Source organism: Hylobates moloch, unplaced genomic scaffold (assembly GCF_009828535.3).
Source record: "Hylobates moloch isolate HMO894 unplaced genomic scaffold, HMol_V3 SCAFFOLD_15, whole genome shotgun sequence".
In the NCBI taxonomy this organism is placed as follows: Eukaryota; Metazoa; Chordata; class Mammalia; order Primates; family Hylobatidae; genus Hylobates; species Hylobates moloch.
The window spans coordinates 69,608,825-69,635,500 of record NW_026652290.1 but is presented as its reverse complement, the minus strand read 5'-3'; the positions used below and the strand labels follow the sequence as shown (position 1 = coordinate 69,635,500).

Genomic DNA, 26,676 nt, shown 5'->3' with positions numbered 1-26,676 from the left:
AATACTGAAATAATTTTCATGTAAATGAAAAGGCCCAAACTATGAGAATAATAAAAAAAAAAAACATATATTCAAAGAATGAACTGTAATGTAAAATCTTTAAAAAGATACCTTTAATAATCACAGAAAGTACATTTGAATCTCTTTCCATTTTCTCTTTTGGCTTTAAGGCTATTTGTTCTTTTCTTTCTAAAAACCGTAGAAATGCTCTCTTCTTCCACAGTAGATTGCCATACTTCTCACGGGCTTTCTGATGTGCTTCTTGGTGTTCCTTTCGCTTTTCTTCTATTATTTTCAGATCCTCTTGACCTTTCTCCTGTTCTTGTTCATATTTCCTCCACTGAATAACTTCACGTGCCCTTGGCTTTATAGGGGAAAAACGCATTATTTAATGAAATAGACATCAATGACTGCTAGATTAAAGCCTTTGTGTTGTCCCGCATTAGGAAATTAGCTTAACTCATGTATGAAACTACTACTTTTATAAGTTTCAAGAAACATGTAAAATTTTAATTTGAGAGCTCGTATAATTGAAATGATTGAAAAATCTTATCCCCACCCCCCAAAATTCTATAGTCTAATGCTAAAATAGCACAACTTGCTTCCTCACAGCCCCTTATAATCTAGATTTGTTAACATTAATACACATATTTGGCATAACATTGTAAACTGGCATTTAAAATCATTATATTATATCTAATATATAGGAATTAAGCCTGATACACCTCAGATTCTACTTCAAGAATTTCTTCTCCTGCAGAAGGAAGATCTCTCCAGCCTGTAATTCCCACTGGCATGCTGGGATAGGCCTCATCAATTGTTTTTCCATTTTCATCAAACATTAAGCGTACTTTTGCCCAACATTTTCCAGCAACCAGAACAGAGCCTTTTCTTAAAGTTCCTCTTTGAATTATAGCTGTAGTAACAACACTAAAATGAAAATAAAAGTATATTTTAATGTCATTATGTACTTTAAGTAGAGCAAAGATATCTTTGTAAAGTTTAAGTTATATAAACATGTGTATAGACAAGATTAATTCCACCACTTCTTAACTTCTTAAGCAGTTTTTCACACTATAAAAACATTTCAAAGCTGGGTGCAGTGGCACATCTGCAATCCCAGCTATTCAGCAGGCTAAGGCAAGAGGATCACTTGAGCCCATGAGTTCCAAGTCAGCCTATCAAGACCATTTTAAACAAATTTATTTGCAATAGCCAAGAAGTAGAAGCAACCCAAATGTCCATCAAAAGACAAATGGACATTTCTTCCAAAGAAAATGTGGATTTTACATACAAAGGAATATTATACAGTCTTTAAAAAGAAGGAAATTGGCCAGGTGTGGTAGCTCATGGCTGTAATCCTAGCACTTTTGAAGGCCAAGGTGGGCGGATTGCTTGAGCTCACGAGTTTGAGACTAGCCCGGGCAACATAGCAGGACCCTATTTCAATTAAAAAAAAAATAGGCTAGGCACAGTGGCTCACACCTGTAATCCCAGCACTTTGGGAGGCTGAGGCAGGTAGATCACCTGAGGTCAGGAGTTCAAGACCAGCCTGGCCAACATGGTGAAACCCCGTCTATACTAAAAATACAAAAATTAGCCAAGTGTGGTGGCACGTGCCTATAGTCCCAGCTACTCAGGAGGCTGAGGCAGGAGAATCACTTGAACCTGGGAGGCGGAGGTTGCAGTGAGCTGAGATTGCACCACTGCACTCCAGCCTGGGTGACAGAATGAGACTCCATCTCAAAAAAAGAAAAATTAAAAAATAAATAAATATTAAATTTTTTTAAAAAAGGAAATCTTTCACAGGCTACAACATGAATGAAACTCTAGAACATTATACAAAATAAAATAAGCCAGTTACAAATGGATACATACTGTATGATTCCACTCATATGAAGTATCTAAAGTAGGCACAAAATAAAAACAGAAAACAGTGCCAGGCGCAGTGGCTCACACCTGTAATCCCAGCACTTTGGGAGGCCGAGGTGGTTGGATCACCTGAGGTCAGGAGTTTGAGACTGGCCTGGTCAACATGGCGAAAACCCTGTCTCTACAAAAAAATACAAAAATTAGCCAGGCTTGGTGGCGGGTGCCTGTAAATCCCAGCTACTTGGGAGACTGAGGCAGAAGAATTGCTTGAACCCAGGGGGTGGAGGTTGCAGTGAGCTGAGATCGCGGCCACTTCACTCTAGCCTGGGCAAGAGCAAAAGTCTGTCTCAAAAAGAAATAAATAAATAAAAGAAAAGCAGAAAACAGAAAGGTGGTTGCCAAGGGCTCGGGAGAGGGACAAGGGTAATTTTAAAAGGTATAGAGTTTCAGTTTCACAAGATAAAATAGTTCAACAGATCTGTTGCACAACAATGTGAATAAACAGCAATACTGAACTATATATTTAAATATGGTTAACATAATAAATGGGATGTTAGGTGTTTCTTACCACAATTTAAAATAAATAATTTCTTACGAGGTTATGCTAAGAGAAGAAGCAGGGAGCAAAGTGTTCTGACAGAATCTTAACCCACTTTCTATCCCAGTCTCCATCAGCTAAGGGATTACTCACAGTTGTTAGAGAGTGTAAAGCAATGAGAAAACCTCTCTTGCTGATACGGAGGAAAATTCAAGCACACCGCTTCAAAGACCTTTCTGCGTATTATATTAATGGGTAAAGTATAAAGAATTTACAAACCCTAAAATGCAACCGTTGGTATTTCATTCTAATTTATGTTATCTATAAGACTTTACCAATTCAGTCGAGTCAGTGAGAGAAAAAAAATAAAACAAATTGAACTACTTATGTCACCTAAATATGACTACTAGATGTATATGGATAGTTGCTATGGTCTACTGATAATAACTGCATTTTTGTGTTCTTGTGTTAATACAAACAATAAAATACTTTTTAAAACAAATGCTTTGAAAATATTGTTCATGAACTAACAATAACATGCAACAAAAATAATATATTGTCATAAAATCAAGTCACAAAAACCACGAAACAAATTAAAAAGGCAAGCATTTTAAGAGTCCTACCCTCTTCCTTTGTCTGTGAAAGACTCTATTACTGTTCCTTCCACTGGACCATTGGGATCTGCTTTCAATTCTAACATTTCTGCAAGAGCAACTGTTGCTTCTGCCAAAGCCATCAGATTGTCGCCCTTTAACAATAACAAAGGTTGTTAATACACATTAATAAATATTATCTGTAAATGTAAATACCAGGGACAGAAAGTCACATAATCCTTGCAAGTTATATTATACTTTTCTCTTTAATCATTAAAAGCATGATTACTCAATTTAACAAAGAAAGGAAGGGAGGGAGGGGAAACAAAAATAAGAAAAAAGAGAATGGGAAGAATGGAAGGGAGGGAGGGATCAGCAAGAACACTTGGGCCATGGACAGATCTTGCAAGGAGTAAGTGGCTTTTTTAAAGGATGGCCACTGGTGGGCTTGTTACTATCCCTTTCATAAACACATGCAATGCTTCATTCATTTTCTTTCTCCTCCGTCTGTCCCTACAATTGTGTTTCCTTCCTCTTGCTTTCTTTTTTTGTTTAAGTTCTATCCAACTGAACAAGATTTCACATCTATTATTTCATTTCATCAACTCAAGAATCCTACAAAGTAAATCAAGCATGACTTACCCCTATTAAATAAATGAGGAGAAAAAGCACTAACTAGAGATCTAGGCTCTAAGCTGTGCTTTATAACCCACCCAGCTGTGCAGCCTTTAAAAAAAAATCACCTCACCTCCCTGGATCTCCTTACCTCAACCATAAAAAGAAGCTGGAGTGGGTGATTCTTTTACCTTTCATGGTCTATGTTTACTATGCTCTCTAGGGCTCCAAGATCACACAGCTGATTAACTGGTGATGGAAATGGAACTGATAGGCAAGGTATTTTTCCACTCCTCCTATCAGCTAAGAGATTGCTCACAGTTGTTACCAAGTATAAAACAACAGACAAGGGCCGGGCACGGTTGCTCATGCCTGTAATCCCAGCACTTTGGGAAGCTGAGATGGGCGGATCACTTGAGGTTAGGAGTTCAAGACCAGCCAACATGGTGAAACCGCATCTCTACTAAAAATACAAAAAATTAGTTGGGTGTGGTGGCACGTGCCTGTAATCCCAGCTACTCAGGAGGCTGAGGCAGGAAAATCGCTTGAACCCAGAGGCAGAGGTTGCAGTGAGCCAAGATCATGCCACTGCACTCCAGCCTGAGACACAGAGCAAGACTTCATTTCAAAAAATAAAAAATAAAACAACAGACGACTGTAAAACAAAACAAAACAAAACAAAATTGACTAAATACTTTGCTTACCCACCCACTTATTCCTGGTATTTATTCCAATTTACAAAATGCTGCTCCAAAAAACAGAACTAGAGTTGTTTCCTTGCATGAAGTAATCCTTTATATATCTTGGAAAAGAAGGCCTCATCTTACCTCCCTGCTGCTCTCTTCCAATCCCCTCCCTTCCCTTGGAATCATCTCTGACACGCCTCCAAATCTGCCTAAGCAGCTTTACATCTACCTACTCATCTGATGGTATCTGGCCAGAAAAGGTGGTCAACTCTTCAAATATTTTAGTTTTTTTTTTTAGACAAGGTCTCACTCTGTTATCAAGGCTGGAGTGCAGTGGCATCATCTCAGCTCACTGTAGCCTTCGCCTCCCTGGCTCAAGTGGTCCTCCAGCCTTAGCCTCCCCAATAGCTAGGACGACAGGCACATGACACCAAGCCAGGTTAATTTTTGTGTTTTTATAGAGACAAGGTCTCATCATGTTGCCCAGGCTGTTCTTGAACTCCTGCCTCAATGGATCCGACCACCTCGGCCTCCCAAAGTGCTAGGATTACAGGCGTAAGTCACTGCGCCCGGCCAAATATTTTAATCTTATTGTAGTAAGCCTAACATTTGGATTTCAGAGTGCAATAACAATTGAGGGATAGTGCAGAAGATAACAAAGTAAGGTAGCATTTTATAAATTTCAGAGAAAAAGATGCACAGTTTTACTATTAATAGAGGCATAATTTCTAAGTATCTTGGAGGTAACACATTTAGGAAAAGTAAAGATGAAATGAGATTTAATTGGAGGAAGATGGTAGAGTAACCCACCATCCCTTCAGTGAATGATCAGGAGAAAAAAAAGGCTATATTATAAATAAACTTTGTAATATAATAAGGATGGACAAAAAAGGAAATTGTTACTTAGCAGCAACCTCTATAGGGTAAGAGAATTGGAAAACACTGATATGAGGCAAGCACTGAGTTTCCTTGGTGTTTATATTCAAGAAAGAATAGATGGTAATCTTAAAGAAAATGGAATTCATTATAAATAACATTTTAAAACATGTAGCAATTTAATCCACAAAAACATTCAGTCAATCAATAACAAAATCAACCTTAATATTTAATCTTGGTATTCATGAACTTTTTGTTTAAATCTCTTAAATGCTGTAAGGCCTGTTTTCCACTTGTAAGAGACATGAAATATAAGCACTATTTTGTTAACAACTGGATTTCATTTCTGCTTAAGACAGTCTTTGGTCAGGCATGGTGGCTCACACTTGTAATCTCAGTGCTTTGGGAGGCCAAGGTGGGACAATGGCTTGAGGCCAGGTGTTCAAGACCAGCCTAAGCAACACAGTGAGACCCTATGTCTACAAAATAATTTAAAAATTAGCTAGGCATGGGGTGGCACCTGCCTGTAGCCCCAACTACTCAAGAGGCTGAGGTGGGAGGCCAACTTGAGCTTTGGAGGTCAAGGCTGCAGTGAGCTGTGATAGCACCATGTCTTTATCCTACTATTTCCCTTATTCACCATTTATTCTCATCGTAAGTATCTCATAATAAAAAATATATTCCATTTAGACTTGACTCCACACTGATTAGCTGGTGACTGACCTCTCTGAGCCTAACTCCTAATATGCCAAACCAAGATAATACCATCTTTGCCTGGCACCAAGAAAACTTTTTAAAAACAACACAAATTATGTACATCAAAATGTTCTTTAGATGTAATATACTGTGTGCATTATGTACAGCATTCCCATCCAGGCATATTTATATGAGGTCCCCGCATTTACCGTAAGTGCGGAGACAGGCACTGCCTGAACATCACCTCCATAATCTTCACATACCACATCATAAGCCAGCAGCTCTTTTTTCACTTTCTCAGGATCAGCCTCAGCTTTGTCACATTTATTTATGGCAAGGACAATAGGAACTGAAAGAAATGGAGTTAAAAAGAGTGAAAATGATGACACCTTCAATTCCAGGTATTCACAGTGAAAGACACCAACTTTCTGTTCTGGTTTTCTCTTTACTCAGTGGATGTTTTTATCTAACAAAAGGCCAAAATAACCCACTTTAGAGTCACATGACCCTACTCTGTGCTCTACATATAGAGAAATCCAGATGCAAGATGTTAAAAGTATAATTATAAGCAGATTCTGAGTGCATAACAGACACCTGAGATTATAAAAAAAAAAAAATACAGTCGGGCTGGGTGCAGTGGCTCATGCCTGTAATCCTAGCACTTTGGGAAGCTGAGGCGGGTGGATCACCTGAGGTCAGGAGGTTGAGATCAGCCTGGCCAACATGGAGAAATCCCATCTCTACTAAAAAATACAAAAATTAGCTGGGTGTGGTGGCACGCGCCTGTAATCCCAGCTACTCGGGAGCCTAAGGCAGGAGAATTGCTTGAACCAGGAAGGCAGAGCTTGCAGTGAGCTGAAATTGTGTCACTGCACTTCAGCATGGGCAACAGAGCAAGAATCCATCTCAAAAAAAAACACAACAAACAATACATTCATCCCTGGGTATACTGGTGGATTGGTTCCAGGACCCCCACCATTGCCTATACCAAAATCCCGGCATACTCAAGTCTTGCAGCCAGCCCTGCAGAACCGTGTGTACAAAAAGCCATGTAAGGAAGTTTCAAATTCTGTGAATGCTGTTTTATTTATGTTTGGTTGGAAAAAATGTGTGTGTTAAGCGGACCCACACAGTTCAAACCTGAGATGTTCAAAGGTCAACTGTATTTTGGGTAGAAAAAGGCCTATCCTTAAACCTAAAAGCAAGATCAGTAAGTACACTGGAGATAATCTCCAAAACAAAAAAAAAAATCATGAGAAGATTCCAATTCAATACTGCTAGATCATTTGCCTCTTCTTTCCAGGGTTTATTAACTCGTTGTTAAAACCCAACATCTCATCCTAGGTTAAAACTAAGTACCAATATCACAAATTTTCTTTTAGGACTTATACTATTTATTCATACACCTAGGTCAGTGACCTAGTAGGCTCTCAATAAATGTTTACTTAATGAAAGGACCAAATAATCTTTTAATCTACTTACTACCACTAGACATATCCTCTCTTTAGAGACATCACACAAAATTCTACGGGGTAATTCTTTGGTTGCATTTCATCATCTCTGTAATTTTCTCAGGTATCAAACAGAAATTTTAAAAGATACAAAAAAGTTTTGCAACCCACAACGTACTATTACGAAAAAGTACATTCTGGCTGGGCATGGTGGCTCATGCCTATAATCCCAGGACTTTGGGAAGTGGGTGGATCACCTGAGGTCAGGAGTTTGAGACCAGCCTGGCCAACATGGTAAAACCCCGTCTCTACTAAAAATACAAAAATTAGCCAGGCGTGGTGGCAGTTACCTGTAATCCCAGCTACTCGGGAGGCTGAGGCAGGAGAATCGCTTGAACCCAGGAGAAGGAGGTTGAAGTGAGCCAAGATTGCACCAATGCACTCCAGCCTGGGCGATAAGAGCAAAACTCCATATCAAAAAAAAAAAAAAAGAAAAGGAAAAGAAAAAGTACATTCTATGTTGATAAGCTGGAACTTAACAGGTACCAAGAGAAGAGGTGTACAAAGCATGATCTAATGAATTTATCCTATCTCAATCAATTGCTTTGTAATGGGATCCCTGGCAAATTTGTCCCTCTCTTCTTGCATGTATTCCCTAGAATCATTAAGAACATAGTACATCACAGAAAGGCAGTTTTGAGGAATTAAAAAGGAATGAGAATAACATTGGAAGCTAGCAGATCCAAATTCCAAATGCAGACATACTGAAAATTAGTGTATAATTGTATATAATTAGGGAGAGTTCTGGCTGCTATCTGAGTCTTAGTTTTCATGCTGTAAAATGAAAGAACTGGACTAGTTCAATAACTCCCAACCTTTTAAAAATCTTGCCAGTAAATCTGGGGGGAATATGACACACTTCATCGAGTACATTTTCTCAGTAAGGGTAGGGGTACAGTCATTTTAGAATAAAAATGAATATACTGAATGTGTAACTTTTTTTTTTTTTTTTTTTTTTTGAGACGGAGTTTCGCTTTTGTTGTCCAGGCTGGAGTGCAATAGCACAATCTCGGCTCACCACTACCTCCACCTCCCACGTTCAAGTGATTCTCCTGCCTCAGCCTCCCAAGTAGGTGGGATTACAGGTATGTGCCACCACGCCTGGCTAACTTTGTATTTTTAATAGAGACAGGGTTTCTCCATGTTGGTCAGGCTGGTCTCGAACTCCCAACGACCTCAGGTGATCCACCAGCCTTGGCCTCCCAAAGTGCTGGGATTACAGGCGTGAGCCCCCACTCCCAGCCTAGAATGTATAACTACATGTGTGGGTATTTATTATTATAACTTTTAAATGAAGAAATAAGGGAGAAGATGGTTAAGTGATTTTCCAAAACTTTGAATTTTATACATTTGATCAGATAAGAACTTATTTAAAGCAGAAGGGAAAGTTTCTCTTTAGAGAAGAATTCCACATAATAAATTAACTGGAAATAACAGAATATAACCACCATGCAACTCCTAATGAATTTAGGTGATGGGTAGATCGAATTTCTTTATTTTCTTACTTTTGTATCTGTTTAAAATTTCCATGATAAAAAGCTGAAAAAAAAAAAAAAAAGGCATAGTAGAGGGAAGATTGTACCTGTGGTCTGTACTTATGGTCACAAGTCCCAAGTTGAATCCTGCTATACTCTTCCTATTAGTTATAAGTCTGTGGGAAAACAATTTAACTTTGAGGCTTATCTGTAATACAGGTATAATAACTCTGGGATTGTTGAGAAGACTAAAATGAGCTACATGTAAATGGCCCCAGAACTTTGACTTTATGTAGTAGATCGATTAAGTCAGCCACACAGTACCTTGTGCATCTTTGGCATGCTGAATAGATTCTACAGTTTGTTTCATCACTCCATCATCTGCAGCTACAACCAATATGACAATGTCAGTGACCTGAGCACCTCTGGCTCTCATTGCTGAGAAAGCAGCATGTCCTGGAGTATCAAGAAAAGTTATCTTTTCCCCAGAAGGCAGAGAGACTGTGGAAACAGAAATTCAAGAATATCAAGGATTCAAACATGTACTTCCTTAATACCAAAGAATATATGTGACATTATCAGAAACCATCAATAATTCTTTAAAATAATTTTATTCCTTCCATTAATCTTAATCAGAACACAGGTCATCATTTCACAATGAAAAGTGATAAAATGCCAGTGAGATTCTTATGGGTTTTTTTCCGTGTAAAAATGTCAAACTAAAGTTTCCATATTTCTAGAACATAACTACTTTCATAAATGTATCAACTGATATATCTATTTTAGAGATAGAACAGACCAATTGTTGTACAGGCAGCCACCCTAACATTAGCAAATCAGAGTTGCACAACTCCCTGAGCCACAGAGAGGCAATTTAGTAGGCAGTAGCTCAGGATTTGAGTCCATTGACCTTGGGTTTAAATCCTGGCTATGCTACTTACTGGCTATATACTGTGGGAAAGTTGCTTAATTCGGAGAAGTATCAGGTTCCTTATTTGTAAGTGCAACTATTAATACCTACCTTACGATGTTGTTGTCAAGATAAAAAAGACAAAACATAAAAGGTGCTTAGCACAGTACTGGAAACATGCTAGGTGCTCGTAAATGGGACTATTATTTAATTATTATCAGCAAATATTATCACAACCTAGCAAAGGAGGTTATATAAACATAATTAATTAATAAAAAAATTGTAGGCTCATTAAATCAAACTAAGAATGAGCTAGAATTAAAAGTTAACACAATTTTCAGCCAGGCACGGTGGCTCACACCTGTAATCCTAGCACTTTGGGAGGTCAAGATGGGCAGATCACTTGAGGTCAGGGGTTCGACACCAGCCTGGCCAACATGGCAAAACCCCGTCTCTACTAAAAATACAAAAAAATTAGGCCGGGCACGATGGCTCACACCTGTAATCCCAACACTTTGGGAGGCTGAGGCGGGCAGATCACAAGGTCAGGAGTTTGAGACCAGCCTGGCCAACATGGGGAAACCCTGTCTCAACTAAAAATACAAAAATTAGCCAGGCACGGTGGTGCACACCTGTAGTCCCAGCTACTTGGGAGGCTGAGGCAGGAGAACTGCTTGAACTGGGAAGGCAGAGGTTGCAGTGAGCCAAGATTGCACCACTGCACTCCAGCCTGGGTGACAGAGTGAGACTCTGTCTCAAAAAAAAAAAAAAAAGTTAACAGTTAACACAATTTTCTTCTTATAAAATGTACAAAAAACAGCTTTACTAACCACTTGCTCTACATTTCATCAAACCAATGAGTGTAAGCTTTAGCCTTCTCTTTTACTTTGAATTTGTGTATTTCATACTATGACATTTAGTTTAAGAAAATAATAAGTGGGGTTCCCAAGCACATTGTAAGGTAATTTGTGTTCATACCAAGAAAGGCACCAATGTGCTGAGTGATGCCTCCAGTTTCCATTGCTGCCACTTGAGTTTTTCGAAGTTTGTCAAGTAATGTCGTTTTCCCGTGATCAACATGGCCCATTATAGTAACAACTGGGGACCTTGGGGTTAATAAAGCTGGATCTGCCTGGGGCCTACAATTAACAGCAAAAGAGTTTCATTTCTTAAATATCAGAAATACTTTATAGCCTGTGAATTGGTTCACATTTATCCCTGTGAACTACCATTAACAATAAAACCCAATATTCAGCATGGATTAGACCTATTTCCCCCTCCTATACATATAATGACTTACGACAGACTATTTAATAACTGCCTACCTACCTGTGGTTTGCATTTTCATAACAATGAGCAGAACTGAATCAAATTTGAAAATTCAGATCAATGTATACATTCAGCAAATTTTAAAAAATCCTTAAAGTTTTATAATAACTTGAATGTATAATACTTTCTAATGCTTTAAGTACTTTGAAGAAAAGTTTATATACACATATCTTTATTACAAAAGAAATTTTAAAGCAAATCTTTCCATTAAAAAGTATAAATATAACTATGTAGTCTCCCCTAAACCCTGCCAGTATATACAGTTAAGTTTTACCTTCTTACAGCATCTTTATTTTTTCTGACTTTGTCCTGTTTTAATTTACTCCACTTTAACTTCATCCCTGCCTTCATTATCACTTCTTTGATCCAGACTTCATCTAAATGTGAGTCTGCTTCCAGTGAATCTATGTCAATAGCAGTGTTCAATAAAGCTTCATATACATAATCTGATTGGAATAAAATAAAACCTTTTAGGATCATTAATTAAATGCTCAAGAAAGTAATCTCTATTAATAAATGTCTATATAAACAGTACACTCAATGAGAGGAATAACTATGCAAACTGTTTCTCTAATATTAACAAATTACAAGGAAGCTAAAAAATGTTTTTTAATTATTTAAAATATGATACATTTCTATTAACTGACTTTTCTGCATATTCATAAATATTTGAATATTTATGTATTCGAGCCATCTGAATCATCAATAAAACATTAAGATAAATTTAGTATTCATAATAATTATTGTCTATTTCTCTAAAAATTTAAGGTCACAAATGTCATGTATACACAAATGTGTGTGTGTATACACAATCAATTCCCATTGTTTGCAACAATTATGTTCTATAAAGTCACCAAAACTATTGAGTTAGCAAATATTGAACCACTGTTCTGAGGGGAAATATAGAGTTGGGTTCCTGCAAGCCTTTAGTCACATTTCATCAACTGATCAATACATAATTTTGTTTTATGCATTTCTGTTTAAAGATACTATATATATTTATATATATAGTATTATATATAATATATAATATATATAATATATTATATATAATATAATATATAATATATATAATATATAATATATAATACTATATATATCTCAAGATGTATTATATATAATATATATAAATCAAATACATAAAATATTTATATATAAATACATGTATTTTATATATATATTTGATTCATTAACATTGAACTCATGGCCAATTGCACCATAACTCATGCCAGAACAAGCTTATCTGAGATGCATATTTTCTCTGTAAGGTATATCACAGCCTTCTTGGGCTTAGGAACACTAGATAGGACTTCAGTACCACATTTAGGAACCATTTTAAACAGGAAAATTACCAACAAAAAGCATAAAAATGTGAAAAAAATGTGGCACTAAATAGAATACAAAAAGGACACTTGTTTGCAGTACGACAGCTGAAACAGAATGTCACCTCATTCAACCTCAGCTTCAGAACATGCACAATGGACAACTCACATTTTTCACTATTCTGCACATGTCCAATAATAACTGCAAGAGAACCTGAGTACTGATTTCTTTCTTTTTTTGGGGGACAGAGTTTCGCTTTTGTCACCCACGCTGAAGTGCAGTGGGGCAATCTCGGCTAGCTGCAGCCTCTGCCTCCCAGGTTCAAACAATTCTTCTGCTTCAGCCTCCTGAGTAGCTGGGAATTTAAGTGTACGCCACCATGCCTGGCTAAAATTTTTGTATTTTTAGTAGACAGGGTTTCACCATGTTAGCTAGGCTGGTCTCAAATTCCTGACCTCAGGTAATCCGCCTGCCTCAGCCTCCCAGAGGGCTGGGATCACAGGCCTGAGCCACTGTGCCCAGCAAGTACTGATTTTTGAGATGCAAATACATTTTGTTGAGTAGGTGAATTTTCACATACAGAATCCACACCTAAAATAAACAATCCACTCATAATGAGAACTGACAGTATGTACACACACACACACACACACACACACACACACAGAGACACACACACAATATGTATCTCTGAATACATGTATCCGCAATTCATTTACTTGTTTATGTACCTAGGGTGTCCAAAAAGTCTTTATTTTTTATTTTAAAAAAATTTTTGGCCAGGCACGGTGGCTCATGCCTGTAATCCCAACACTTTGGGAGGCCGAGGCGGACAGATCACGAGGTCAGGAGTTCAAGACCAGCCTGGCCAATATGGTGAAACCCTGTCTCTACTAAAAATACAAAAATTAGCCAGGCATGGTGGCAGTGCCTGTAGTCCAAGCTACTCAGGAGGCTGAGGAGAATCGCTTGAACCCGGGAGACAGAGGTTGCAGTAAGCCAAGATCACGCCACTGCACTCCAGCCTGGGTGACAGAGCGAGACTCCATCTCAAAAAAAAAAAAAATTTTTTTTTGAGACAGGGTCTTGCACTGTTGCCCAGGCTAGAGTGCAGTGGCGCAATCCTAACTCACTGCAGTAGCCTCAAATTCCCAGGCTCAAGCAATCCTCCTGCCTCGGCCTCCATTGTAGCTGGGACCATAGGTGCCACCACCACATCCTACTAATTTTTTGTAGAGAAGGGGTCTTGCCATGTTGCCCAGGTTGGTTTTGAACTCCTGGTCAAGCAATTCTCCCACCTTGGCCTCCTAAAGTTCTGGAATTACAGGTGAAAGCTACTGCACCCAAACCAAAAACTCTTGAAATATAGGAAAAATATTTACTTATTCTCTTTTTCATTTTATTTAATGTGCTTTGTTTTAACTCAAGTCATGTTTCCCTATGGATGATAAATAAACGTATCTGTGATGATAATGAAATAAGTAGTTTTATGTTCCAGACTTGCAGTCACCCTATAAAAATATATTTAAAGAGCAGATACGAAAGAAAGGCAGCCAGGTGCGGTGGCTCACACCTATAATCCCAGCACTTTGGGAGGCCGAGGTGGGCAGATCACCTGAGATGAGGAGTTTGAGACCAGCCTGGCCAACATGGTGAAACCCCATCTCCATTAAAAATACAAAAAATTAGCTGGTCACGGTGGCACGCACCTGTAATCCCAGCTGCTCCAGAGGTTAAAGCAGGAGAATCTCTTGAACCCGGGAGGCGGAGGTTGCAGTGAGCCAAGACTGCGCCACTGCACTCCAGCCTGAGCAAGAGTGAGACTCCGTCTCAAGAAAAAAAAAAAAAAGGAAGAAAGCCATCCTCAGATAAACAGAACATTACACTAAAAGAACATCCTATTCACTGGTGTGCTGGCAAATGTTTAATAACTATGCTCTCAAAAATAAATCTCTAATTTACAGTATTCTCCAATTTCCATGGTGCAAATATGCCCACCATGGTTGATTACAAGCTACCAACATAAAGTCACTGAATGCAGAGTTGGGAAGAGATGCACAGTAGTAGACTACTATATAGTTTTTTTACCATATAGATATGATAGGCATAAATAACCTTGAGAACACAGATAATTGTAAAATGCAGTAAAATAACTGGGAAGTGAAGAGTTGGTTTTGTTTGTTTGTTTGGGGTTTTCTGAGGCAGGGTCTCACTCTGTCGCCCTGGCTGGAGTGCAGTGGCACAATCTCAGCTCACTGCAACCTCTGCCTCCCAGGCAGTCCTCCCATCTCAGCCTCCCAAGAAGCAGGAACTAGAGGCTCGCATCACCATACCCAGCTAATTTTTGTATTTCTTTTGTAAAGACAAGGCTTCATCATGTTGCCCAGGCTGATCTCAAACTCTTGGGCTCAAGCGGTATGTTTGCCTCAGCCTCTGAAAGTGCTGGGATTACAGACATGAGCCACTGCAACCAGCCAGTGAGTTTTTGAGTTTTCACTACCTTTGTGACTTAATTGTTTTAAATGGTTGTGTTTAACAACCAGCTCACATAATTCCTTATAATTTAGCAATAAGCTCACAAGCTGATGCAAGCCAGAACCAGCAAGCCACTGATCGTACTCCACAATAATACCAAGAAGCCATTTCCTATTTATCTTTCTACCACATGCTTTCCCAAGGGAACACATTTTAAGAATGATACAAGTCAAATTTACTATGTGAATATGCTCTCAGAGAACTGTAAAACTATTTCAAAACAAAAATTAAGAGTTGGCCAGGCAAAGTGGCTCACATCTGTAATCCCACCACTTTGGGAAGCTGAGGTGGGTGGATCACCTGAGGTCAGGAGTTCCAGACCAGCCTGACCAACATAGTGAAACCCTATCTCTACTAAAAATACAAAAATTAGCGAGGCGGCTAGGCGCAGGGGCTCACGTCTGTAATCCCAGCACTTTGGGAGGCTAAGGTGGGCGGATCACCTGAGGTCAGGAGTTTGAGACCAGCCAGACCAACATGCTGAAACCTCGTCTCTACTAAAAATACAAACAAGTTAGCCAGGCGCAGTGGCGGGCGCCTGTAGTCCCAGCTACTCGGGAGGCTGAGGCAGGAGAATGGCGTGAACCCAGGAGGCGGAGCTTGCAGTGAGCCGAGATTGCGCCACTGCACTCCGGGCTGGGCGAAAGAGCGAGACCCCGTCACAAAAAAAAAAAAAAAAAAAAAATACAGAAATTAGCCAGGCGTGGTGGCGCATGCCTGTAGTCCCAGCTACTCGCGAGGCTGAGGCAGGAGAATCGCTTGAACCCGGGAGACAGAGGTTGCAGTGAGCTGAGATCGTACCACTGCACTCCAGACTAGGTGACAGAGCAAGCCTCTGGCTCAAAAAAAAAAAAAAAAAAAAAAAAAAATTAGCCAGGCATGTTAGGCACCTGTAATCCCAGCTACTCGCGAGGCTGAGGCAGGAGAATTGCTTGAACCTGAGAGGTGGAGGTTGCAGTGAGCTATGATCACGCCATTGCACTCCAGCCTGCGCAACAAGAGTGAAACTCTGTTCAAAAAAAAAAAAATTATGAGTACAATTCTATTTCTAATAATGCTAAAAATACCTAATACTCTAGTTTTCCAATACATTATACCGAACTTTTGAGAGGTAGCTTACATAGAGAGATAATCGTTTCCCCTCTGTGTTAAATGCATATGGTATTAACATACTATTTTATTTTTATCCAAGACTTAAATAAATATTTACATGTAGAAAAGTGTCCAACATATTGCAACAAGAAATATTACATCAAGCTACTTAACTGACCCAGAAGAGGGAATAAATGCACTCATATCACTAATGTATACAGTAGTTAAAAATAATTACCTCATGAAAACTATCTTTAATTCAGAAGAGATTTGAATATGAAATAAGCTTCAAATAGACACATTTATTTTCATCATAGATAATCAGTTTGGGTTTTAGAGTACTACTCCATGAGACTAAATTTGTATTTTAATCATTCTATTTATTAGTCATACTAAAGAATCATGATTATGGGTTCCTCTGTGTATAGGGGTAGGGGGTCATGTTTAAAAAAAAAAAGGAGTACTCATCTTTTAGAGATACATACTGAAGTATTTATGGATAAAATAAAATATCTATTGTCACTGACTTATGCATACGTTTAAGCTTATTCCATTCTTTCTGCTACCATATTTGTCTGATAATTGCTAATAATAAAAAGTTTTGCCAGGCGCAGTGGCTCACACCTATAATCCTAGCATTTGGAAGGCTAAGGTGTGCAGATCACTTGAGGTCAGGAGTTCGACACCAGCCTGGCCCACATAGTGAAACTCTGTCTCTACTAAAAATACGAATATTAGCTGGGTGTGGTGGCATATGCCTGTAATCCTAGCTACTTAGGAGGCTGAGGCACAAGAATTGCTTGAACCGGGGAGGCAGGAGTTGCAGTGAGCCAGGATCCTGCCACTGCACTCCAACCTGGGTGACAGAGCAAGACTCTGCCTCAGAAAAAAAGCTTTAAAAATCAAGCCTATTATCAATACTACTTATAAAACCACACCAATACAATTTTCCTTAGAAAAATTCTGAATGACATAGCCATATTCATTTATTTTCAAAGTTTTCTAGCTATAAAATGACTGAATAATCCATCTGCAAAATCATTAAAAATGCCAAACAGGCCAGGCATGATGGCTCACACCTGTAATCTCAGCACTTTGGAAGGCCGAGGTGGGCGGATCACCTGAGGTCAGGAGTTCGAGACCAGCCTGACCAACATGGAGAAACTCCGTCTCTACTAAAAATACAAAATTAGCCGAGCGTAGTGGCACATGCCTGTAATCCCAGCTACTTGGGAGGCTTGAGACAGGAGAATTGCTTGAACCCAGGAGGCAGATGTTGTGGTGAGCCAAGATAGTGCCACTGCACTCTAGCCAGGGTAACAAGAGCGACACTTGTCTCAAAAAAAAAAAAAAAAAAAAAAAAGCCAAACAGTGTGCTAACAATTTTGTACTCTTTGTAAAGATGTACATGCGCAAAAAGTAGTAACACTTTCAGTCAGGAAACACACTGAAGTTTAGCATTGCTGTGATTTACAAAATAATTATTGAAAGATAATGTGGTTGATAAGTAACAACATGTGCTCTGGAGCCATATTCCATAGGTTCAAATATTCCCCATATTCCCTAGGTTCAAATCCTGGCTCTCCCACATACTAGCTGGAAATAGTGGGTAATTACTTATCCTCTCTAAACCTCACTTTCCCAGCCTGTAAATAAGGATACCTAACTTTAGGGCACTGTGAGAATTATAAGAGTTAAAAAAGTACTGGTACATATTAACAACTCAACATATATGAGTCATTATTAATTCTTTTTTCCCCAAGAGTCTGTTACACTTTGTTACAATAACAGGGTATTTCTCATATACTGAATTTTAATGTCACTTTATAATGAAAACTCAAATTTTGTTTCAAAAATCCTAAATTGGTAATAAGCACATCACAATGAAGGAATATAAAAATGACAATAATATGCTCCATTTATAAATAAAAATAATATTATGACAAGTTGTAGTTATTACTACCAGTAATTCTTTTTTTTTTTGAGATGGAGTCTCGCTCTGTCGTCCAGGCTAGAGTGCAGTGGTGCGATCTCGGCTCACTGCAAGCTCTGCCTCGCCGGCTCACGCCATTCTCCTGCCTCAGCCTCCTGAGTAGCTGGGACCACAGGCGCCCGCCACTACGCCCGGCTAATTTTTTTGTATTTTTAGTAGAGACAGGGTTTCACCGTGTTAGCCAGGATGGTCTCGATCTCCTGACCTAGCCTCCCAAAGTGTTGGGATTACAGGCGTGAGCCACCGTGCCTGGCTACTACCAGTATTTCTCTGCTGGCCTTACAGATATTGTCAAAATGAGAGAAAAGGCTGGGCATGGTGGGATCACGTCTGTAATACCATCACTCTGGGAGGCCGAGGCGGGCAGATCACTTGAGGTCAGGAATTTGAGACAAGCCTGGCCAACATGGTAAAACCCCGTCTCTACTAAAAACACAAAAATTAGCCGGGCGTGGTTGTGGGCACCTGTAATCCCAGCTCCTCAGGAGGCTGAGGCAGGAGAATCACTTGAACCTGGGAGGCGGAGGTTGCAGGGAGCCGAGATCGTGCCACTGCACTCCAGCCTGGGCGACAAGAGTGAAACTCCATCTCAAAAAATAATAATAAAAAGAGTGAAAAAAAGGAAATCAGAAAATTATAGGGCCAGGCAGGGTGGCTCATATCTATAATCCCAGGACTTTGGGAGGTTGAGGCAGAAGGATTACTTGCACCCAGGAGTTCAAGACCAGCCTAGACAACATAGTGAGGCTCTGTCTCTACAAAAAATAAAAAATTAGCTGGGCATAGTGGCACATGCCTGTAGACCCAGCTACTCAGGAGGCTGAGGCAGAACGATTGTTTTGAGCCAAGGCTGCAGTGAGCCATGATCGTGCCACTACACTGGACAAAGCAAGACCCTGTCTCAAAAAAAAAAAACTAAAAAAAAAAGAAAGAAAAAAGAAAATTATAGAAAAACAAAAAGAGAAAGTATGTAAGTATAGCCCCTCAGTCTAAAAACATTCTTTGGATTTATTCTAATAGCCCACAAAACTTCTGAGAAAGAAAACTTAATTCATGTAAGAAAATCTTTTCCACTTTAATTAAAAGCAAAATCTTGGAGAAGTACATTTGGCAGAGTCAAGAAACTAACTAGGGATTATGACTTAAAGTGAAGACTATTATAATGACTTAATATATTTTTTAAGTGCCAGTCTAGTTTTTAATCTTTCAATGCCTTAATCTCATTGCAAATAAAATGCCCGGTCTTCCAACATTCCCATATTTTGCTTTGTAAAAATATCTGACTCACCTGTGTTCTTTTCCATTGCCCTGGCCAGTTCCTCAATAGTCATTCCAATCCATACTTCTACCACCTTTTTAGATTTTGTTGAAGATAACTGAGATTTCCATGGTCTTTCTTCCTATTAAAAAAATCAGAACATATAAACAAAAAGGAAGAAAAAACTTAAGTGACAATTTAGATTTATTCTCAAATATCTACCACAATCATAGCTACTATTTCTTTCTTTCTTTCTTTTTTTTTTTTTTTTTTTTGAGACAGAGTCTTGCTCTGTCACCCAGGGCTGGAGTGCAGCTGCACGATCTCAGCTCACTGCAACCTCTGTCTCCTGGGTTCAAGCCATTCTCCTGCCTCAGCATCCCCAGTAGCTGGGATTACAGGTGTGCACCACCAGGCCCAGCTAATTTTTGTATTTTTTTTTCTTTTTTTTTTTTTTGAGACAGAGTCAAACTCTGTTGCCCAGGCTGGAGTGCAGTGGCACAATCTGAGCTCACTGCAACCTCCACCTCCTAGGTTCAAGCAATTCTCCTGCCTCAGCTTCCTGAGTAGCTGGGACTACAGGCATGTGCCACCATGCCCGGCTAATTTTTGTATTTTCAGTAGAAACGGGGTTTCACCATGTTGGCCAGGCTAGTCTTGAACTCTTGACCTTGTGATCTGCCTGCCTAAGCCTCCCAAAGAGCCGTGATTTACAGGCACGAGCCGCCACGCCTGGCCTAATTTTTGTATTTTTAGTAGCGATGGGGTTTCACCATGTTGGCCAGGATGGTCTCCATCTCTTGACCTTGTGATCCGCCCGCCTTGGCCTCCTAAAGTGCTGGGATTACAGGCGTGAGCCACCGCATCCGGCCATAGCTACTATTTCCACCAACAAACACTCCCATAAGTAGTTAAACCTTAAGCTAAAATTAAAATCCTGCATCCTTAATTCACTGTTTTACACTGATTTCCAAGGAACCAAATTCATCAGCACCACACAATTAACCAGAACTTCCCTTTCTCACAAAGCTCTATTGCTTGGAGTAGAGCATTAAGTAATAAATATTCTGTAAATGATAAAATACTCAAAATGGATTTCTACTCATGGTTCTAAGCACTTTCATTTTAGACCAAGTAATACAATAACTTACAGAAATCTGTAACTATACCGGGTGCGGTGGCTAATGCCTGTAACCCCAGCTACTCAGGAGGCTGAGGCAGGAGAATAACTTAAACTCAAGAGGCGCAGTTTGTAGTGAGCCGAGATCACGCCACTGCACTCCAGCCTGGGTGACAGGGTGAGACTCCGCCTCAAAAAAAAAAAAAAAAAGAAATCTCTAACTACCTTTTTTGTTACTAGAAGCCTATACTGAGATAAAGCAGCCCCAGTGAGCACATCTGTTGGCCAGGGCCAGGCATACAGTTGAGCTGTCCACACAGGGTAAGCAGATGAAAACCCATGCCTCCACTGTCTTAATGCTCTTCTTTGACACAGACTGTGCAGTTGCCTATAAATAGTGTGAAATCGTAGCAAGTTCTCCAACTTCAGTAGCTTCTGGTTCATGTTTCTCCTGGAAAAAAAAAAGGTTTTAAAATAATATTCAAATCAAGTTAGCAAATATTAATTGGATATTTACTATATGCATAGCACTGGGCTACACTTAGCTCACTAGACTTATAACGATGAGTAAAACTGGGTTCTTCCCCTGAAAAATCTCAGTCTCATCAAGAGATGGGATTCCATACCAAGTACTCTCTACATACTAGCTATTATTATTACTGTTAATGTTACTGCTATGATAGAATTGAACAACTTGTAAAAGGCTCTTTTTTCACTCTTGAAATATCAACTAACCAAATCACAACTAGAGTAATGTTTCTAAAGTGCAAATTCCAAATGATAACATTTCTGTTAAACACCCTGAAACTTCTTTTTTGAAACCGGGTCTCACTCTATCATCCACGCTGGAGGCTGGAATGCAGTGGTGTGGTCACAGCTCATTGCAGCCTTGACCTCCCAGGCTAAGGTGATGCTCTCACCTCAGCCTCCCTAATAGCTGGTACTAGAGGTACGCACCACTATGCCCAGATAATTTTTTGTTTGTTTTTTTTTGGTAGAGATGGTGTTTCACCACGTTGTCTAGGCTAGTCTCAAACTCCTGGGATCCAGTGATCCACCTTGGCCTCCCAAAGTGCTGAGGTTACAGGCATGAGCCATCATGCCCAGCCTTACTTTATTTCTTACACTCTTAGAGTCTCTACACTCCTACCTCTCAAGCTTTTGTTACTGTAATCCACCTGTCATCTCTGATGGTTTCTCATCTCATCTCTGAAACTTTGCACACACTTCCTCTAGTTGGAATTGTCTTTCAACTCTTAACACTTTTCCATCTTCCCATCTCACCCCCTAAAAAAAGATGCTTTATAGTAGGAAGAAGATACCCAATATTTATTGAATAATGCCTTTTGAGTATTATTCTTAGAATGAAAGAAGAGTTTTTTGAGAGAAAACTGTAACAGAACTCATTAGTAATATAGTTCTTTTCCTCCCAGTGGCCTCTATTGCCTCTGCTCTCAAGACTGCATTTCTATGGCTTTGCTTTTCAGTTTTTAAGGGCAGGAATGACAAAAACAATGTAAAAAGAACATGTTTTCCGGCCAGGTGTGGAGGCTCATGCCTGTAATCCCACCACTATGGGAGGCCGAGGTGGGCGGATCACCTCAGGTCAGGAGTTCGAGACTAGCCTGGCCAATGTGGTGAAACCCTGTCTCTACTAAAAATACAAAAATCAGCTAGGCATGGTGGCGGGTGCCTGCAATCCCAGCTACCCAGAAGGCTGAGGCAGGAGAATCACTTGAACCTGGGAGGTGGAGGTTGCAGTGAGCCGAGATCATGCCATTGCACTCCAGCCTAGGCGACAAGAACAAAACTCTGTCTCGAAAAAAAAAAAAAATTAAGAACATGTTTTCTTCTTAGGAAACATTTCCTAAGTACCATATGCCAGGCTTTCTGCTTGATATTGTTGATTCAAAGTTTAATAAGCTAGGGTCCATTCCACAAACAGTTCATTGTCGTTAAAGCAAGCTTGCCAATACGATGAATCTCAGGCACACCAGACACTACATACGATGACTGATTATAACCTAGGGTCGCGTTTTCATTGCAATAATATGCAAAATTATTTCTATAAATTGTGAAGTCATTTTAAGATTTTTTTTTGTTTGTCTGTTTGCTTGTCAATGGAGAGTACATTTCCAAGTAGTGGGTATAGCTTTTTAGACTCTTCAGTACAGATTTTCTTTTACTCACTACTCAAAAGTAACTTTAGTTAATATTTTAATATATCTTCAACTCTTTTCTTTGTGCTTTTATCTATTTTACTCACAAAAGTAAGGGCATATTAATTTTGTTTTACAACTTTTTACACTAAAGAATATATTGTGAATATTGTTTAATATCATTAAACATTACTAATCAGCCCTTTGTATCCATGTGTTCCACATTTGTGGATTCAAACAATTGTGGATCGAAAATTTTTTTAATTTTTTAAAAAGATGGTTCTGTCTCTACTGAATATGTACACTTTTTTCCTTGTCATTATTCCCTAAAGTATACTGTTTACATAGCATTTGCTTTGTATTAGGTATCATAAGTAATCTAGAGATGATATAAAGTATACAACGGTATGTACTTAGGTTACATGTAAATATACACCATTTTATATAAGGAACTTGGACATCTGTAGATTTTGGTATGCAGCGGCAGGGGTCCTGGAACCAATGCCCCATAGATACTGAGAGACACATATATTCTTCAGCATTACAAAAAAAAAAAAAAGAATGGAAATTATGAACTATTTCAATGTGTTTACCTTAACTCCAGCCTGGGTGACAGTGACACTGTCTAAAGAAACCAATAAAGCTATCTTGAACAAATTATAAACTTTTACAAAGTCTTAAAATTTTTGGCCAGGCGCAGTGGCTCATGCCTGTAATCTCAGCACTGTGGGAGGCCAAGGCAGGCAGATATTTGAGGTCAGGAGTTCGATGCCAGCTTGACCGACATGGTGAAACCCCATCTCTACTAAAAATACAAAAAAATTACCTGGGTGTGGTGGCACATGCCTGTAGTCCCAGCTACTTGGGAGGCTGAGGCAGGAGAATTGCTTGAACCCGGGAGACAGAGGTTGCAGTGAGCCGAGATCATGCCACTGCATTCCAGCCTGGGAGACAGAGCGAGACTCTGTCTCAAAAAAAAAAAAAATTTTTTTTTAAATGATTTCTCTCATAATATGGCATTTCTACAATATGCTTATATTTTATATTTATATACAACATATATATTTTCTACTAGATACTTTCTACTAGATATTCTTTAAAATTGTTCACAAATGATAATAGTTATTTGATGTGACCAAAGAAATTCAGGCTCTGGATGGGTGATCTTTGCTAGTTAACCAGCCATTAAATGTTACATTTCTTTCTCTTTTTTTTTTTTTTTTTTTGAGATGGAGTCTCGCTCTGTCGCCCAGGCTGGAGTTCAGTGGTGCAATCTCAGCCCACTGCAACCTCTGCCTCCTGGGTTCAAGCGATTCTCCAGCCTTAGCCTCCCAAGTAGCTTGAACTACAGGTGTGTACCACCGTGTCGGGCTAATTTTTGTATTTTTAGTAGACACCGGGTTTTACTACGTTGGCCAGGCTAGTCTCAAACTCCTGACCTCAGGTGATCCACCTGCCTCAGCCTGCCAAAGCGCTGGGATTACTGGCGTGAGCCACCACACCTAGCCTGCTACATTTCAACCAATCTTCCCAAAGTGTATTTTATGGTTCTGACATAGTAAATTTATGGTTCTGACATGGTAAATAGAATACACTTAATTTTTTTTTTTTTTTTGAGATGGAGTTTTGCTCATCGCTCAGGCTGGAGTGCAATGGTGTGATCTCGGCTCACTACAACCTCCGCCTCCTGGGTTCAGGGGATTCTCCTGCCTCAGCCTCCCAACTCGGTGGGATTACAGATGCCTGCCAGCACACCCAGCTAATTTTTTTGTATTTTCAGTAGAGACGGGGTTTCACCATGTTGGTCAGGCTGGTCTTGAACTCCTGACCTCAGGTGATCTATCCGCCTTGGCCTCCCAAAGTGCTGGGATTACAGGCATGAGCCACTGCGCCTGGCCTATACTGAGTATTTTTTAAAAGAAAGAAAAGAAATGATAACGGAAACAAGTACAGTATAGTGAAGACAGTATCTTATTAGGCAACAAAGGAACCTTAGGTGGACACTCACTCTGACAGTAAGTGTTATCTGGAATCAGCAAGTCACTTGTTTCCTTTGGGCCTCATTTTCCAGATCGCTGTTAAAAATAAATAAATAAATAGGTGTTTGAATATCTGTCCTTCCTATTACAAGACTATGAGGAGAAAATGAGATGACGTATATACCTTATCATCAGCTATTTTAAAACCGTATCACATGTTTTGGTACTGGCTTATAAGCTTTGAGGATTCATTGCTTATAAGTTAAAAATATTCACAAGTCATTAACTTGTTTACCTTTGGACAATTATGAGGTTGCGTATGTGTGTGTAATCGAGCAAGCATTTTACCTTAAAAGGCTTATTCAAGTAAAGATCAAGGAAAAATCTGACTTAATGCCAACGAAATAAACACATTAAGATTTAGAAATTCAGGCCGGGCGTGGTGGCTCATGCCTGTAATCCTAGCACTTTGGGAGGCCGAGGCGGGCGGATCACTTGAGGTCAGGAGTTCGAGACCAGCCTGGCCAACATGGTGAAACTCCCCCTCTCCAAAAGTACAAAAATTAGCCGGGCATGGTGGCGGGCGCCTGTAATCCCAGCGACTTGGGAGGCTGAGGCAGGAGAATCGCTTGAACCCAGGAGGCAGAGACTGCAGTGAGCCGAGATCACGCCACTGCACTCCAGCCTGGGCGACAGTGAGATTCTGTCAAAAGAAAAAAAAAAAAGATTTGGAAATTCATTCAATAGTATTTACACACATTAAATACTTTTAAGAATGGCACATAGAAAAAATCTTATTTACGTTTGTGCCCCTCGACCAAGTGGAGTGCTCGGGAAACACAGGATTCCTTGAGAAAATAATTTTTAAATGAGTATGAAACCAGATTTGAGAAAAGCACAGATTAATGGAACGGGAGGAAGGACCCTACAAGATATTAACCAAAGCACAGATATGTAACTGAGGCAGGAACTGGAAAGACACATTGGAGGCAATAACCCAAATGTCAAAACTGGAAGGAAACTTGTCACTTATTCCAAGCTCCTCATTTTACAGAAAAGGAAACGGAAATCCAGAAGGGTCAAAAAAGCTTCTCCAATGTCATACCGGTAGTTAATGGCAGTCAAGACTAGAACCCAGACGTTCTGACTCCCAGTACGGTGTTGTTTCGCCGCTAGGATATCCTTGTCAAGGAATCTGAAAAAAGTATGTTGCAATACGTAGTTGCGTTAGTGAAAATGTCTGAATGTGAGCTGGAAGCTTTGGAACTTACCTGAAACGTAAAAATAAATCACTGCAGAAAATTACGGATCTGGGGTGGCTTCGCCTCAAACTGGAGCCCAGAAGGCCTTGGGCCCATGGGAGGCTGGGACGTGAGGACCTGCACCCACAGCCGCGCGCGAGGAGGGGAAGCCGGCCGGCCGCTTCCGAGAGAACAGCGCACATGCCTTTGTGAATGCCTAACATGGGCTCACGCAGGGATTAAATGCATCTTGGAAAGGCTTCCGAAGGCACAATGTTTATGAAGTTCGCGTGATTTGTGCCACTGACACGTTAGGCGAAACAACACACACCACCTGTACCGGACAACCCTGGTTAAGGGACCCTACCCATTTAACTCCTACCTACAGCCCCGGGCTCTTGGATTTTGAGCACGGGCGGAGATCACCTTCTGGACCCGGAAGAAAGGTCGGTAGGTCAGTCCGTCCCCGCTACGGTCCCCGCCGGGCTTCCGGTCCCGCTGGAAAAGGCTCTTTCCGGAATTCAGAAGAGTTGCTGTCGCCACCGGGGGTGGGACTGTCTGCGGTGTCCGCGGCGGGCATCCAGCCTGGGAGGCGCTGGTTCAACCTGTGGCTCCTCCCAGGGTCAGCCGTGCGTGGTGAATCATTTCTGCAGGTCCCTTCCATTTCTTACTTTCCTTTCCTTTCTTTCTTTCTTTGCTTTTTCTCTTTCTGTCCCTCTCGTTTCTTTCCTTCCTTCCTTTCTTCATTTCTTCCTTCCTTTCTTTCCCCTTCCTTCCTTTCCGTTTTTCGTTCTCTCTCTTTTTTTTTTTTTTTTTAAGAAAACTGCCTTTATTCAATTAGAAGTTGGAAAAATTAACTGGTACAGAAAAAAGTG

The 26,676-nt window shown here is 39.9% G+C and overlaps 1 protein-coding gene across 11 annotated transcripts in view; it reads right to left on the bottom strand.

The window, feature by feature from the left end:
- The window catches only part of MTIF2 (mitochondrial translational initiation factor 2), a 33,167-nt gene extending 6,916 nt beyond the window's left edge, over positions 1-26,251 (bottom strand). The window contains exons 1-13 of one of the 11 annotated variants that reach the window (XM_058429145.1): positions 26,184-26,251; positions 25,666-25,755; positions 24,590-24,656; positions 23,408-23,545; positions 20,648-20,873; positions 19,333-19,444; positions 11,376-11,547; positions 10,751-10,911; positions 9,187-9,363; positions 6,086-6,225; positions 3,034-3,158; positions 726-930; positions 112-364 (exon numbers count right to left, since the gene is read on the bottom strand). In XM_058429145.1, the coding sequence (XP_058285128.1) occupies positions 112-364; positions 726-930; positions 3,034-3,158; positions 6,086-6,225; positions 9,187-9,363; positions 10,751-10,911; positions 11,376-11,547; positions 19,333-19,444; positions 20,648-20,866 (1,564 nt within the window). In that variant the 5' untranslated portion in view covers positions 20,867-20,873; positions 23,408-23,545; positions 24,590-24,656; positions 25,666-25,755; positions 26,184-26,251. The other 10 variants (XM_058429148.1, XM_058429147.1, XM_032178163.2 and 7 more) reach the window with 10 other exon arrangements.
- Between the last annotated feature and the right edge of the window lie 425 nt (positions 26,252-26,676).